At 35.5% G+C, this 17676-nt stretch overlaps 1 protein-coding gene across 15 annotated transcripts in view; it reads right to left on the bottom strand.

The window, feature by feature from the left end:
* Positions 1-17676, bottom strand: part of PDLIM5 (PDZ and LIM domain 5) — a 142129-nt gene that overhangs the window by 97409 nt on the left and 27044 nt on the right. For all 15 annotated transcript variants that reach the window (XM_039322865.1, XM_039322867.1, XM_039322870.1 and 12 more), the window contains exon 3: positions 3199-3350. In XM_039322865.1, coding sequence (XP_039178799.1) covers positions 3199-3350 — 152 coding nt within the window. The remainder of the gene's footprint in view (positions 1-3198; positions 3351-17676) is intronic.

Genomic DNA, 17676 nt, shown 5'->3' with positions numbered 1-17676 from the left:
TGGCTATAGATTCAAGAGATCAATTATTACTTTTGATCAAACAATTCTATTATTTATCTGATGAATCTTAGGTTTTTTTAAATATTGAACATCAGACCAGTTTTTGTACTCTCTTGATTTATCTTCAGCCAGAGATTTCTTAGGCCTTCCTTCACTTCTAGTGTCAGTAGTATCCAGCCTACCTGAAGTTGTTCTCCCGACAATTTAATTCCAATTGCTGTTTCTTCTACTCAAGCATTTCTCATCATATAGTCTGCATGTATGTTAATTGAACACGGGGACGGTATACAGTTTCCCTATTTTGAACAATTTAGTTGTTCTTTATTCCAGTTGATGCTTCCTGGTCATCATGCAGATTGTTCAATAGGCAAACAAAGTAATCTGGTAAACCAGGTTTTTAAGAGTTATCCAATCTGTTGTGGTCTATGTAAGTGTTTGTATAATCAGTAAATAATGAACACATTTCTATTTCGATTTCCCTTCTCTGTATTTTTCTGAATATAGCATTTGACAGTTTGCATCCATGTGTTGTCTGCACTGTACACTCTTGAGCTCTGTATGCTCTTGAGCTTTTCCTACAACATCCAGATTAGGTACAATTGTTTTATAGTTTTAGAAGAGACCATACTTGGTATTGAGATTTAAATTGTTCTTTTCCAATCCCTAGACCAGTGTTTCCCAAACTTGACAATTTTAAGGCATGTGGACTTCAACTCCCAGAATTCCACAGCCAGCAATGCTGAAGTCCACATGCCTTAAAATTGTCAAGTTTGGGAAACACTGCCCTAGACCATTGTTCTAGTTTGAACACCATACAAATCAGATGAAGCACTGTAACTGCACCATTTTGAAAGACTTTAAACAATTTGATCAGTATTTAATAAAATCACGGCAATTGTTAGCATCACTTTCTAGGCTCCATTTAATTTCACTTTCTAAAATGACCCGCCCTAAATCAGTAATCATTTATATCTGTCATTTTTTTCTACAGTTCTTTCATATATTCATACCATCTCTTCTTTCTATATTCTTCCTAAATATTTCTTTTACTGTTCCCATCTTTCCATAAGATATCTCTTGATTTCTGTGATTTTCTTTAACAAACCTCTGATCCTTCATATTTTTATTGCTCGTTTACCTTGTGCTTTCCTGTTCCTCTCCGAAACTCAGCATTTTATAAAATGTATTGAATATGAATTTGTTTTGACACACATCCCTTGTCACCTTTTGCTTTCCATTTTGAAAGAGGCAGAATACTTTTAACCTATCAGCAAACAGCCATTTCGCTTCTTTTCCTTTTTGCATGTCTGGAATTTTGGTTTGCTTCACTTTAAAATCTCAGCCTATAAATTTTTTACTTTCAACACATTTTCATAGGGAAATCATCGTATCATGTTGGTTTGATGATTTTCTTCAAGTTGTAATTTTTCAAGAAGCCTGAGCAAAATTACAACTTAAAAATATCTTTTCAAAGAGAAAAAAATAAGATCTAGTGGTGTGATTTGAACCACAGGCAGTACTAAATCTTGTTTTTGCTGACTTAATAAAACTCTTCCATTTTTCTTGCAGGGTACATAATGAATTTTATTTTGGTGTCATCCGTCTGTTAATGTGGTGCATCAATTCAAGCTTTAGGTTGTTGGGGGAAAAGTATTTGCTATAAATATTAAATTTTCTTGGCACAACTATTAGCTTGTCTCCTGCTTCATTTATACATAGAAACGTAATGTTTCCATTATTTCAGATGCTACTTTAGTTCCAACTTTAGCATCCAGTCTCATATAATGAACATGCTGTGGTTTTTTTGGGTGTGGTGTTGACAAGTTGCTACAGAACAGTTCAACTTCCACTTCCTCACATCTGGAGGTGCAACACAAGACTTGAATCAGCAAGATACCTGATTGGCTTGCCTTGGAATCAAATTTGAGATCATTCTAAATTTTTTGAAATCATGCTATTGTTCTTTTTAATCATTCTAACATATCTGATCACTGACTCTGTCACTTGTATATATAATGATAATTACCTCATTTCTCCTATATTTTTCTTGTCTGCAGTGGATTTGAAATTTATTTCAATTCACTGATTCCCAGAATGTCTCTGTTTTGACATTTCTGCTCTGGCAACATCAGGTTTGTCCTGGGTCATGGTTTCACCTAATATTAGCTCTAATACTACATACAAGTTTCATATACTAGTAATACGTGTATCTTTGCAACATCATCAAACTTTATTTCTGCTTCTTGACATATTAGAAGATGAACATTCTTTCAACTTTAATCAAATCACAGCCTAAGAGTGACATATACTGTTCTCCTCCGCAACTTGATGGATACTTTATGAATGGGGGACACTTTACCTAGTGTCAGGTTGACATTTCTTTATTATGAATGTCCATTTGATTTTCTTGGAAAAATATTGCAGTGGATGTATTTCCTTCTTGAGTGCACTTTATTTTGTGTAATCCTTTATGATCAATGGGGTGGCAAGAAAACTTCTGCCAATGATATAGTTTGTAGTGTCACTGGGATGTATAATTCACTTTATTGCATCTATTCATATTATTATTCAAATCCTAAGGATGAGATCCCATACAGTATTAAACATTGATCTTCCATTTAGAGTATTAATTTAAATTTGTATTTAAGGAATACATTCTGCCACTACTCCTTAATACACAGAACCAAATCATTGGCTAAAAATACAGAAAGGAATTTTGAAGGAAACTAGTAGAGTACAATTGAAGGCTTTTTCATAACTGTCACACATACTGGTAAACTTGGAAGCAGACTATTTTAAAGGAGTCTATGTTTACCAACCTTATTTTTTTTACAATATATTAAAAAATATATTTTTCATAGTAAGTTAAAAAGGGAGCAATGGATATATGATTTCAAAAATAAGTTTTAAAGAGTTGTTATGAATAAAGCTAGGTTAGATGACATTTTAGTTCTCCATAGAAGGATTGGGAAATAGATGCAAGTGGTGCTTGCAATTTTATACCATACAACTGTCCGACTGTTTTTTAAATAATAAATTGATGGTGCCATACAAAGCTGTCATTATTACAAATGAAGGGTACAATCATGGTTAGAAAAAAAGCATAGGCATTCCGGGAAAGAAGAATGCATGCTTTTTTCTTCTAAGGTAATGTTATTCAATAATAGTCATGGTAATACCAACAATCATGATAATTACCTTTGCAGATTCATAACCAGATTACCCGAGCAGGTCTTTATTCTGTTTTGTGCTTCCAGATGAGTCATACCTTCCGCACTTATCCCATCAATGCTAAGGACCACATCACCTATTCCGACGTTTGCATTAGCTGCTTTGCCTCCATCGCTCAACTGCAAAATCATAGTAATGTAAGTATTATTCATTTTCATTCTGAGAATGGAGTCATTAGAGCCAACAAGAAGAATTACAAACATTTCAAAGTGAAATAAACTTTGATAAGAATACTGTCTTCTTATAGAGAATCTACTCTATAGAAAAGGCATAAAATCCTCTTAGGTTGGGGTGAATAATAAATGAAGTCAACCAGGTTGCAATGTTGTATTAAATCAAAACCTAATCTATTCAGTTCTAGCTAAGGTTATTTGGTGTAACCAGCCACTGTGATTTCCATAACACATGGTATAGCTTGGTTTACTTAATTTACATTAACATACTTAAATTATGTTAAACTAATCAACTATGGGTTATAAATATGCCACAGTTTGTCTATCACACATCACTCAATACAAAATGCATTTGCATACATTTTAAGGACTAATAATCTTGGCATAATTTTCTAATGAAAATCATACCCAAGTTACTAAGTTTCAATTACAAATTTATAGAAGATATTTTAGTAAACAATCTTTGTCTTAGAACAATAAGTAAATCTAGGAAACTGGGTTATCAATAATGGTCAAATTGGAAATGAATATATTAACAAACATATAATTTGTTGCAAGCCCAACCATCTAGTTTATGCAAGTCTATTACTGTGGGTACGCACAACTTTATGTATATCCTAAGAAAAGTCAATCCTATGCCATCAGGATCACAGTAGTAGATTTCCAGAGACAAAAAATGCCCATATTTATTAAATATAGTTGATGTACAAAATATATCACAGATAAAATAAAGTGCAATTTGATCATAGTAATCATATAATTATCACAAGATTTGATATAGCACAACATAACATTGCGGGACTTGCATGTCAAATAAATAAACAGAAATTCAAGTTATTATTTTGCACTGGGTTCAGGAAAAATTCCAATCAGACAATTCAAACTTAGTTGTTTAAGAAAAGATCTAAGGAGTCCAAATGTTTTCAGCTTGCATGTAGAAATTGGCTATTAAGATGTGAATTAACTCACAGAAGATAATTACTGTATCTTGTAATGCTTTCTCCATGGAGGTCCTTGAACTGAACCAACCTTTGAGGAAGATCGGATTGGAGTATTGGGGAAAGAAAAAGTACAGAAACAACCTTATTTTCTTCAGCCAACTAATTATAAAACCTCAAGTCTGATTTTAGACATGTATCTTCTCCTCTATTAAGGGTATTTACAGACACAATATTTCTTCCAAAAGGTAACTTTCAAGAGAAGATTTATAGATAGAACAAGAATAGCTGAGGGAATGCAAGCATTCCTTTGTAAATTCCTTTAGGTTTACTTATCTTAGGATATAAGCCAGATAAAATTGTTATTTCATTTAACAGTTCATTTAGTTGGTATCAAAATCCTAAGTATAAAACTAAATCTCTTCAACAATAAATCTAAATTAAATGTCCAATTTCAAATACTTATTTCCTTTGATCTTGAGTTGATCTTCTCATGTTCGTATATTTGTACAATACAAAAAAATATAAAGTTATTTTAATTCTTTTCATTCAAACCAGACGGAGTGAGAAAAAAATGGTATTTTTCCACTACTTAGAACTTGCAATTTCAGACAGCACAAAAAGCATATATATTATTTATTTACAGGAGCTTATATGCACCTGCAATCAAACAGTACACTGGGAAAACTGAATTAATTTTAGGATTTGAGTAAAGCCTTCTAACACAAGAAAAGAAAAAAAAAGTTAATGATCACCAATATAACATAATAATATATTATAAAAGTTAGAAAGCAGCCTTCTATGCAGCATGGATATTAACACGAAATATTCTAATCAAACTATTCACATCTGCAGACAATATTACAGGCTCTTCGGATAAGTAATGAAATAGTGCAAGTCCAAGCAGCAAATAAATGAATGGCATCACAATACAAAAACTTTAAATGAAAGGAAAACTTGAAAAAAACAGATTATCCTTTCCATGCAGACTGCCAATGTGGGATTATTTCCTACTATATCATGCATGGGCTACTATCCTATCTAATTTCAAGCACGGTTCATGTGTTTTTTGTTTACTTAAAAACATTATAGCGCCATAATGAGACACAGGAGCTACTGGTGAGAATGTAAACACTATATCCTATTCAAATAAAACTCTTTTATCTTTGTTTTGAAAAAAAGATGTTCAATTGCTCAACAATTATATCTGTTGTTTTAGCTACCATTCAAGTAATAATGATTCATGTTGGATTCCAAGTCTTTAATTTTGACAGTGTACTTGTATTTTATCCATGATTATAAATTAGGTTTATTTTTTTCTTAAAGTTCTTCTATCTGCATTTCTGGGCTCCAATTCATGATGCCACTGGAAAGCTCCAGATAGCAAACTAACCTGAATTACATAGAATACGGGCCACAGAAATGTCACATATGTCTAGTCACACTTAAATATTTTTTATTTACTTACAACATTAGTACATCCAAATGCATGCTAATAAAATATCTACCGTAAATGGTTCATATTTTGGCATTAACAAATCCATTAACTTACCCCAAAAGGGGGTTTTTAGACTTGGTCCAGATTCCAAATAAAAATCAAACCATAATCAGAAAAGATGTGTTGCCAAGGTGATTTAAATCAGTTTGCATCACATGCCTGAATACTTTCTTTTATATAAAAAAAAAACTGAGCTGGCCTTCTACCATTCCATTTTAGTGCTCAAATACATAAAACAGCCAAGCTGTCTGTAGAGCAGACAGAGCATGGGAGTGAAGTCAAGGGAGGACTCAGCCTAGAATCATTACATGTCCACAAACCTCCAAGTCTAGTACCATTTGAATTCTGTTAAGGTGAGAAAATCCTTTTCCACATCCAGTTTCTCCATGCCATTCAGGATTATTGCTGTTTTTTCATAAAGAAGGTGAACCTGAATTCATACCACCAATTTATTCAGCCTCAAATTATCCAACTAACCAAGAGATGTCAACAATAGGATAATACAGGAAAACAATGGTCATAATTGTGCAAATGATTTGTATGCCTTAATCCAATGCTCCTTGTTATTTGTTAATATTTTGGTGGCCCATATTTAATTAAGCAGATAAGATGTCTAGTTGCTATCAACCTTAAAAGGAATTGATAGAACTGGAAAAAAAAGAGATTCCCATTATTTAATTCAAGACGTCCAAGGTCAAAACATCAACTGTCTTGTTCCTGAAAACCTCTACCAAAGGTTGCCCTAATCATTTGATAATTATTTCTACTGCTGGACTGCTGTGATATTCAAGACAATTTTCCTGAAATTCCACTGTCTTAGGTCCATTACGTTTATATTCTTAGGTTCATTATATTTAATCGCACCTTCAAGCAGCATATTAACAGTATTTTCTGCTGGGACTTTGCTTATTGAAAGAGGCACTGTTATTTTCCCCTTCTGTCTGAAACAAATCTCATTGATTCTGTGCTTTTGAAGTACACTGACTTTAAACCATTTGAAAACTGTGGGATACTTAAAGTAACTCGTTCGCATGATTGTGTCGATCACACCACTAAATATACAAGAAATGGCTGAGTTCATGTGACAATACATTCAGATTTACTGCTATCAGTGTTTGTTCCTTTTAGTGAGCACATGCTGCTTTTTGGCAGGGTAGATACTCAATGTCTGATTTGGAATGGTTTATGGAAGATACTGCAGACTCGGCCAAATGCTATTTATAGGGAGCCCACTCTCTATTTCTCATGTATCCTCTTCTAACCTGATAAGAAAGGGACAGCTAGTCAAATCAGTGGATTCAATTTCATCACCAAACTTTCAACTCTTTTCTTGTAAGCCAGTGGCTCATGAACTAGGGACAATTATCCCCCAGAGGGTATTTTGGGCATACCTGAAGCCTATGGAAGAATTAGTGTTTATGAGTCAAAGCTCCAGTTTGGGACTGTCACTGCCAATACTTTTGTGTAAAACAATTCCTTTGTGGGAAGGGAAGGAAGTTAATGATACTATTCAAGACCAGGAAAAGGATCAAACCATGTAAAAACCCAGGTGCAATCTAATGCTAAAATAATATCATTAAGAATAAAAGCAGAATTCTGCTCTGGGTAATATTAAAATGACAGAGAGGCTAACTCTGGCTACACAAGACCAAGCCTTAAGAACAATTGCATTCAATGCCAGTATTAGAAGACCGCAACGGACAGCAAATGCCATCAGCAAAGCTGAAGAAACAGTAGACCAGACATGTCAAACACAAGGCCCGCAAAGTGGTTTCATGTGGCCTGCGAAACCACCCTGAAAACAGTGAGGGAACGGCCCCCGCTGCCTTGGCCCTGGCCAGCCGGGAGCCAATGTACAATTTTGTGGTGGCTATCTATGCTGAAATGCATTCAGTCTTAGCCTCACAAGGCCATCTGGAAACAGCGAGGAACCAGCCCCTGCCATGTCTGCCCCGCCTCCTGGGTGTACACTGGGGAGGTGTCACCCTTTGTGAGGAATAAAGAAATGCACTATCGCCTGGAAGTGGCCAGCAAATGGCCCTTGCCTACTTCACATATCTGGCTTGATGGGCTCTGCCCTTGTCCCACCCCTTTCTGCCAGAGACCCTTAGATCTGTCCCACTCCTGCCCCGGCCCCCACAGGCACCCTTGATGCGAATGACGTAGAGCTGGCTACGCCCACCCAGTAGGCCACACCCACTCCATTCACACCCACCCAGTAGGCCGCACCCACCCTGGCTGCACCCACCCTGCCACACCCATCAGGCCCCCCAAGGGCAACCGCAATGCTGATGCGGCCCTCAATAAAATTGAGTTTGACACCCCTGCAGTAGAGCACCTAGTTAGCTGTTGCAAGAACGTATAGCAAACTGAATACAAACAATAACATTATAAAATAGCAAGAATGAAGCATTGGGATACCTGCAAGATATGCTGCAAGCAAGGACTGGTAGGACCACAAAATAGATAAAGTAATAGAAAATCAAGATGCTGAAGTGCTTTGGGATGTTAGAATTCAAGTAGAGAAGCACAATACCCCAATCTTAATAATTGTTAATAAGAAAGACAAAAAAGTGTTTGTATTTTCTGTATCAAGTGTTAAAACAATTTTTTTGTCTTTAATATTGGGTGCCTACAGTCAAACAGCTCTGAAATTATTCATTCTTGTGAATTTTAAGAATTGAATTGAAATTCACTTCTCTCTTAAAATACACATCTCTTAGACTTAGAAACAAAATAAAAATGTCATAAGAAATGTAAATTCCAAGTATTTTACCTACCTAATAAATGCTGAGTTTACTTGGAATTCACATTTCTCACATTTTAATTTTATTTTCAAGTCTAAGAAAATGTGCATTTTTATTCTACATAAGATTATATAAGACCTGTGTGCATAAATATTTGAGCACTGTTCCTTAAGCTGTTCCTCTCCCATTAATATACCTGATTATCTAGTTAAATCAGGAGTCTTCAAACTTGGCTCTTTTATGACTTGTGGACTTCAACTCCCAGAATTCCTCAGCCAGTATGTCTGGCTGAGGAATTCTGGGAGTTGAAGTCCACAAGTCATAAAAGGGCCAAGTTTGAAGACCCCTGAGTTAAATCAACCAAGAGCCTCTTGGATCCCCTACTCTTCCTAGCAACTTGCTGACATTTATCAAATATCTTTTTCAACTCTAATAGCTATGAGCATTTGAAAGTTCTACAACTTTTTTTTTCTGGCAAAGAGGGTTAGCTAATCAGAACCACAATTCAAGGCTTATTGATATTCAAACTTCCTGATTTGTGGTAAGGCACTATTTTTCACACCTCAAAGATTCTTAATGAGTCACTAATGAACAAATCAGCTGAGAAAGCATTTGGCTTCCCAGATGGACGGGAGACATAGGATATTGCCAGTTTGGATATTTCATAGCTTAGATACTGCATCACTGCAGTATATTTACTGCTGGGCAAGACTCTGCCTGAGCCCAAAGCCCAAATGTACATGACATTTGCTAGTACTGTAAATGTCATTAGACACATACCATGCCATGGTATGTCAGTCTGCAATAATACGGATTCCAAAATACTCTTCATACATTCTTCTTGGCAAGCTACATAACATAAATTTATAGTCAGGTAACACTGCCCAGAAAGTGTAGCTTCAAGTAACATATATCTGGGAGTCACATTAGTGATTTTCTTTGTTGTACCATGTAATTCAGTATGCAAATAAAAAGAAAAAAAAATCCTTCATCTACTTTTGCATATTCTGTGTAGTCTAGCAAATTTATACTATTTCACAATATGGACAGAGATAATTTTATTTATTTCAGTTATAGCTTTATAATTTTTTTACTTTGTTCATGGCAAACTATACAGAGATCCCATATATTCGTCAGGAAATGATGCCAGACTTAGCAGTCTGATATTCTGCAAATCTTTATGGTAAAGAGCTGCATGCAGTGAAGACAGAGGAGAGAGCCAGCCACATATGGAGACAGAATTTGGACTTGCTTGACTGCGATATATCTGCTTCAGGAATTACACTCTAGTTTATCCATTTCCCATCAAAAATGCCAAAAATCTATTTTCAGTTTTTGCAAATGTGATCATACAAATGACCCACAAAGCTAAGGGAACTCAGGCTGTCCAATTCAGATTTAATTCCCTGCCTAAGATTCCAGCCTAATCTAATTTCTACATGAATTATTGTTCTAGATCTTTGATTTATTGTTCCTAGACATGGAGAACCATTCAAGAATTTTCTATCTGCATCTCTGGGCTTCAAAATGTAGATCATTCCTGCAAGAATCTTGCATTGCCTTCCTACAACTAAAAAAACCTAACTTTCTCTTGGCGAATGCCTGCATTCTGAAGCACATTGTGTAGCTAACAAGGACACTGCTAGCAACTTGTCAAAAAAAATTCAAGATATACTTTTCCCAGGAAACATATTGTCAAGTTGTTTTTTCTAATGAGCCTTTGAAAGTTCTATTGAAAAAAGCTGACAAAATTATTGTGACCTGCAACCTGAGTGGAATGGACTGCAGAGAAGGAAAAAATGGGGTTATAATATGAAGTTTTTGTATAAAAATGGGGGGGTATATTAGACAAGTTAGGACATGCTAATTTCTAAAAACTAATCCTATACATGGCTTAAGAAAAGCATTCTTATTCATCTACTTTCTATGGATGAAAGATTTACAATTGAACCTAAGTAATAAGCAGTGCCCTGCTGGGACCTCGAACCATCTAGTCTAGCAATCTCTTCTCACATCAGCTGACCAACTGTACCAAGAGGTTACTAGTCTTCCAGTAGATGACCTTTAGAAGCAGTCATACTGTCGGCAAGACTAATGACAACTGATCCCCATAACATTGATGAATTGGTCCAATTGTCCATGAATTGTACCTTCAACTTATTTTTTCAGTACAAACTCGCATCAAATCTATCTTTCACCATGTTAATCAGGACTGCTAAAAGCTAAAAGTGGATACCGGTGTCCATTCCAGATGTGTATTTTTGAAGCAAGAAGTCACCAAATTTAAAAATACCTGGATGAATTAAAAATCCTCAGTAGGAACAGATTTTAGTAATGATACTTCAAGCACTCATTACTACTGAATTAATGACATGGCACAAATCCTATCAAAAGTAGGGACATATACAGTGTGTGTGTGTGTATACATACATACATACATACATACATACACACCCAAATGGTCTAAAAAGAAAAAAAGGAGCTCTTGATATACATGCAGGGTTTGCAACTGTTTGTGCTTAGCTCCTTTTGAGATAAAACGATCTTAAACAGGGTATCAAAATAATACATTAAAGGCCACTTAGCATATTTTTGAAAGGAGCATGTTTAGATAAATAAAAAACACAATTGCTGCCTAGAGGGTTTTGAAAGAATGCTTTAATGTCGGCATTATTAAGAAAAATTGGTTGGTTTTGTCCCTTGATCTGACCTCATTACTAAGATGCTCAGTATTAGAAGAGCTTTGTTCTGTTTTTTAATTTCATATTTGGGGATTTCTTCCTGGAAAAGCCATAGCTCCAAACAGATGTCTCTGATATCCCTAGAACTTTGCTTCTGCTTCTACCTAGCAATCAAAACATCTATGAAGATTCTTAGTCATCCAGGTCATGATTGCCCCAAAGGTGCTTTTCCAAAAGGCTGAAAAACTGAAGAAAAGGAGTGAACTGAACTAAAGAAGCTTCTTGGATGAGAAACTAAATGTTTTCAAAGAAAAAACAAAAAACAAGAAAGTCCAGTTGCCTTTTGAAAAAGCAGCTTTGAGATAGCAATCAAAATAGGAGATTGACTTCATGGACTGAAATTCAACTTAATTAGGGTGATTCCAGTTCCCTGGGAAGAAGATGCCTAGGCTCTATGTCTACTCAGAGATCCTTTTCTACATGGGGCTGCCTTTGAAACAGGTCCAGAAGTTGTGTCTCATACAAATCCTACAGTGAAAAAAATCAGCATCCATGGCCAATTACTTAAGGGAAAAATTCAAGTTATTTATAATGTTCTTTAAGTCCTAAACTCATTATTTATTTATTTGTATCCCGCCTTTATTATTTTTACAAATAACTCGAGGCAGTGAACATACCTAATATTTCTATCTCCTCCTATTTTCCCCGCAAAAACCACTCTTTGAGGTGGGTTGGATTGAGGGAGAATGAGTGGCTCCAGGTCACCTAGCTGGTTCATGGCTAAGGTAAGATTTGAATTCACGGTCTCCTGGCTTCTACCCTGGTGCCTTAACCGCTAGACAGAGTGTCTCATATTATAAATCCACCCAGGTGTTAAGATCCAATGGAAAGCCTTTAAAATTGTCCCTGCTATCAAAGGCTCTCTTCTTTTCGTGAATTGCTCTTAGACAATGGAAAACATTCTGTGGGAATTGCATTCTGAGTATTTAGGAAGTCTGTAAGACACAACTTTTATGAACTTTGTTAAATATTTACAGATGTTTTACAATTTCTGATGTATTTTTAACATTTTGTACTCTGGATTTTTTTCTTTTGGGCTGCCTTTAGTACTTATCAAAGTAGAACGCCAGCATATTCTTATTCTCTCTCTCAAATTATGACTTAAATTAACTGAACTTAATCTGAAACCTTCAATGCAGGCTAGATCAGGTAGTTTAACCTTAAAAAAATAAAACTTAATTCAACTTCTGCTTTGATTCACTTTTCAACTGATATTTTATTTAAACATGGCTATAAACTGCTCTGAGTAAGTGGTTCTAGCATATATCATTATCTGATAAGCCAAAAATAAATATTCTAGTGACAATATTCTGCCGGACAAAGAGATCTTAAATCTTGCCACAGCGAGATTTGTAAGTCAGGGACTAGAAATAGATTACTGGCAGCCATCAAACATCTAGTGTAGCCACTACTGAGCAGCATAATAACAATAATAATCAAATTCAGATATTAATATTTATCATATTGTCCAAAAGATCAATGACCACTTAGAGTTGTTTATGCTTCTTCTGTCAGGTGCAAAGCAAGACGTGAGGCTAGAATAAGACCACAGTGAACAGCTCTGCATGTTGCTTGAAAGTAGCTAAGTATGTTTAATTTGGGACTTTCATTTCAAATGTACTGAGGCAGGTTTATTTAGTTTTTAGACAGCACTAATTTTTCCCCATTAACAACTACTCTATCAAGAAAGAGTAATTGGCTTAAAGCCCATCTTAGAAAAGACTAGACCAGTGGTTCTCAACCTTTCTAATGCCGCGACCCCGTAATACAGTTCCCCATATTGTGGTGACCCCCAACCACTTATATATCACCGGGTGCCAGGGGCGTGGCCAAAGAAAAGGGGGGAAAAATGGCGGACAGCCTTGTTTGGCGACCACTGTGAAATGGTTGTTTGACCCCAAATGGGGTCCCGACCCACAGGTTGAGAACCACTGGACTAGACACTAGGTTTCCTACTGTCAGCTGAGTAGTTTAATCACTATCACACTGGTTCTCAACCAAAAGTACTACGCAATTTTTATTTAATAGGGGAAGGGTTATAGAGGTAGTCCTCAACTTCCAACCTTTTGTTTAGTGACCATTCAAAATTACAGTGGCATTGAAAAAAGTGCCTTATGACCAGTTTTCACACCTATGACCACGTCGGTATCAACATAGTCACCTGATCAAAATTTGAGCACTTGGCAACTGTGTTTATGACAGTTGCACTGTCCTGGGGTCATGTGATCGCCATTTGGAACCTTCCTGGCTGGCTTCCCACAAGGAAAGTCAATGGAGCAGGCCAGATTCGCTTAACAACTGCATGATTCGCTTAACAACCACACTGATTCGCTTAACAACTGTGGCAGAAAAGGTCAAAAACTAAGATGCAACTCACTTAACAACTGGAATTTTGAGCTCAACTGTGATCGTACCTGTATATCAATTTAAAGTATTTCTGTATCCTCTTTTTATGCAATCACACATACTGTGTATATATTGGGAAAGATAACTCTCAATAGTGCATACAATTATTCACAGTCCCTTTCCTAAATAACATTGCCATCTTTCTTTTCAGTGGCAAGCCCTGCTCTGTGGGAGCACTCTTCCCCTGAAGCTTGGCAGGTCTCTGCGGTCTTAGTCTTTCTTCCATAAAGTTTGAAGAGCTGGCTTCTCCCACAACTGTTGGGATAAAAAGAGGAGACTGCACATCAGAAGTCTGATTGGAAGCCAGGTTTTTGTTTCTAATGGGTTTAGTTTTTATAATTTTAATATGGCTTTTATGCTGTTTTAACTTTTGATTGGGAGCCATACAGAGTTGGATAATAAGATAACACATGGCTATACAAATGTTATAAATAAATTAATTTAAAAAAGGGTTTGCAATACAAAACACTCTTATATGTGTATACTTGAATATGCTATGCTTATACAAAGCTTACAATATGTACTTAAATTTAAAAAAAAAAGCATTTTCATTGGAAAACCCAAAAACACATCAACAGTTTAAATCAGCTGTCAACATAAGGAATTTTTAATGCTGAGCAACAACGCAAAAAAAGGAAAAAATATTTCAAGCAATATAATAACTAAATACAATAAAACAATGACAGACAATAGATTCAGGTTTTGACAAGACTGGTGTCTGTTCTGCCAAGAACAAAAAAATGACCAAATAAGGAAAAGCATATGAAGATGAAAAATTAACTTATAGTTATGGGTATTAGAATGATATCACCCTTATTCTATATTGTGAAAAAAAATGCATTAAACAAATTTATATGACTGCCATCTTCTAGCAGGAATTGGCCTGACACTTTAACCATTATTGGCCTATCTCTTCACTATTATACAATTAATTTACCAAATTAAGAAAAAAAATGTTAGTATTCTACTTTAAAATAAGAAAAATTAAGCAAGGAAGTAATAGGAAGCATAACCTTAAAATTGCTAATGTTATAATCCAATCCTATACCATTTTAGTCCCAATGTCATCTTATTCATCTTCCAGTTTCTTGCTTGCTGTAATAGAAAAATTAAAACAACTCAATTGAGATTTAATTCTGTTGTTTATAAGATCAAAGAAATAAGCTATTCCTCATCCTATGTCGACACTTAATTTAGCAAGGCTGATTTCAAGGTAATATTTCAATTTTGAAAACATTCCATTTTCATCTTCAATACTATATAAAAGAAGAATGTAAATACAAAAAGACCCTTTTCCTGGCATCAGCCCAGATTTCCAACACGACTTTTAGTATTGGGGTTTATACAGTATGCTAAATCTGCTTTAAACATAATAAGTATAGTTTCTGTTCTGACATGCTATGCCTCCCTAAACAAGGGCTTTAGGGCTTAACATTGAGGCCTGGTTCATGCAGCAAGATGTCCACAAAAAAATGAAATGAAAATATACAATTCCATTTTAAGCCTACGCTGACCAACGTTGTTTGTACTCAGAGGTTATGCAAGGTCAGGCCTGATCAGTACTTGAGTGAGATTCCTTGAGAGACCACTGGGATTGCAAGCTAGCACTGAGAAATCAGAAGGAAGAAGCATGGGAAGAAAACTACATAGATGGATCCAAGAAGTTATCAACATTTGAGATCAACTAGAAAGAGACTTTTCCTTCACTTTATACACAGTATGATTTTTTTTAATTACACCTAATGATACACACTGATAAATGACACTATGCTGTTGCAAAGCTTGACCCTTCAATTTACCCATTACAGAACTGGGTAAATTGCAGAGAAAATGGTTTCAACCCTTTTAATTAAAAACTACTAGTTTTTACAAGCTGGGAAAGTTCACTTGAAAAACAAGATTAATTGAAAGAAAAGTTCAAAGAGACAAAGGACAGGACATGTTGTGATGAAACACAGAAGCTTAGAAGTTTGCAGTTCAGTTGACATGCAAATGACTAATGTGTCCTGGAGCTGTTTCTGGCATTCACATCTCATAGCATGTTTTATGCATACACAATGCATCTTAATTTCAATTTCTTGTTGACAATATAAGCTTCCTATACTAATTAGCTTCAAGAGTGATAGAGATCTTAGTTCTAAACACTTAAGGAGTGGCAGTTGTAAATTGACTTCAGTACAAGTTTTTAAAAGGCCAAGAATCCTGTCTTGGAAAACTGAGCAAAACTGTGCATTTAATGCAACAGAACTGACAATAAGAAATTACATAGTTGTAAGTACAGGAAAAGCTTAAAAGTGAAAGAGAAGCGGGTAGCTTTATTACCTTTCAAAAAGGATGTTAAGACATTAGAACAAAAAGAATAGGAACAGCTTTATATCTGAATAAAATCCACAGCAATCCTTAAATTGGAACCTGCCATTAAATAAAACAATTATCCCAGTATAGGTAAATTCATACTGATTGGAGAAAAGTTTGGGAAGGATGCAAAACCATATGGACAATGATGAGAATCATTATCAGCCTCCATTTACAATGGAAAAGATAATAGTTTAGAATCATGAAGCCGCTTACTAACCTAGGGATAGATAACCTGGCTATTCTGATTCTGCATAATCAAAAATTGTGGTGCTCCATTACAGTAACTGCCCAATGTCAAGCATGTCAATGTATGCAAATACCTATTCAACAATCCTTCAATTGTGGTTTTTAATCTACAATGCAGTACACAGATTTATATAGTATTTTACTTGTTAGAACTGGAGGAAGTCCAATAAGAAATCCCCTTGACAGCATTAAACACTAAATGATGCTTGCAGCTGATCTTCAGAATTGTAAGTCCAGTTGTAAGTCCAGTCACTGTACAGAGTATGCAAGCCAAAGAATAACCTCAGGAGATACAGAGAAGTTGAAGTAGCAATTATAAATGACATAAGTATCGCAATTAGCTCTTTCAGCACACACAAGGGGATTAGTAGACCTATCTGGTGTTTTCAACTGCAGACAGCTATACCACATCACTGTTTTCAAACCATCAGAGTTTCAAAAGTGACTTACCATCAGTCCTGATATTTTGGGGGGAAAAAACAACAAATTCCAGAGACATGCAGAATGACCAGCTTTTAAAATCTATGTCAATGGAAACCTAGCTACTTTCCTAATGTAACCCTGTGCCTACTCAGAGACACAGCTGGAATGGATTTAGGGCTGAAAACAGTTTGCTCTCCACACCAAGACCATGGCAGAGGCACACTTTTTCTTTCCTAAGGATGTAAACACAGGAAACTACAATCATCCACAGCACTTGGGTGCCATCATGAATTCAAGGACCACCCTTGACTATCCAGATAAGTCTATTTCCTTCTCATCCTGAACTCTAACTTTAAAGGGTATTTGCATGGTTGAAGGAAGGCAAAAAGCATTTGCTTTCTATTAGTTCTTCAAAATGTCGTACCCAGCAATTTGAGGATTTATATTAGGTAATCTCTGCAGCTAAAGCAAATTTGCATGCCAAACCTTGGGAGAGTCAATTTTTGAGGGGTGGTTGTGAAAAAATTAAGAGTTTCCTCCCTTACTCCAAAATTACAGAAAATATTAAAAACCTCTATCATTGGCACTCAGTCCTATCAAACGGGATGGTAAAATCCCAGAATACTAGAGTAGTCAAAAGTTAATAATTAATCCATTGCTTTGAGATTTGTACTATTCTTAATATTAGAGGATTTTGGTAAGGGAAGCTTATATTAAACACGTATTAATCCTTAAATTTGATATAAGTTCCGATATATGATATACTATACGTCTGTTCAACCATGTCTGATTCTCAGAGACTGCCTGGACAATTCCCTGTATTTTTCTTTGCAAGATTTTTCAGAAGTGGCTTGCCATTGCCTCCTTCCTAGGGCAATTTGGTTTTGTGACTAAGGTGAGAATAGAACTCAAGGT

This window comes from Crotalus tigris, unplaced genomic scaffold (genome assembly GCF_016545835.1).
Source record: "Crotalus tigris isolate CLP2741 ecotype Arizona unplaced genomic scaffold, ASM1654583v1 scf7180000024151.2778019, whole genome shotgun sequence".
In the NCBI taxonomy this organism is placed as follows: domain Eukaryota; kingdom Metazoa; phylum Chordata; class Lepidosauria; order Squamata; family Viperidae; genus Crotalus; species Crotalus tigris.
This window is presented reverse-complemented; position numbering and strand designations above follow the sequence as displayed.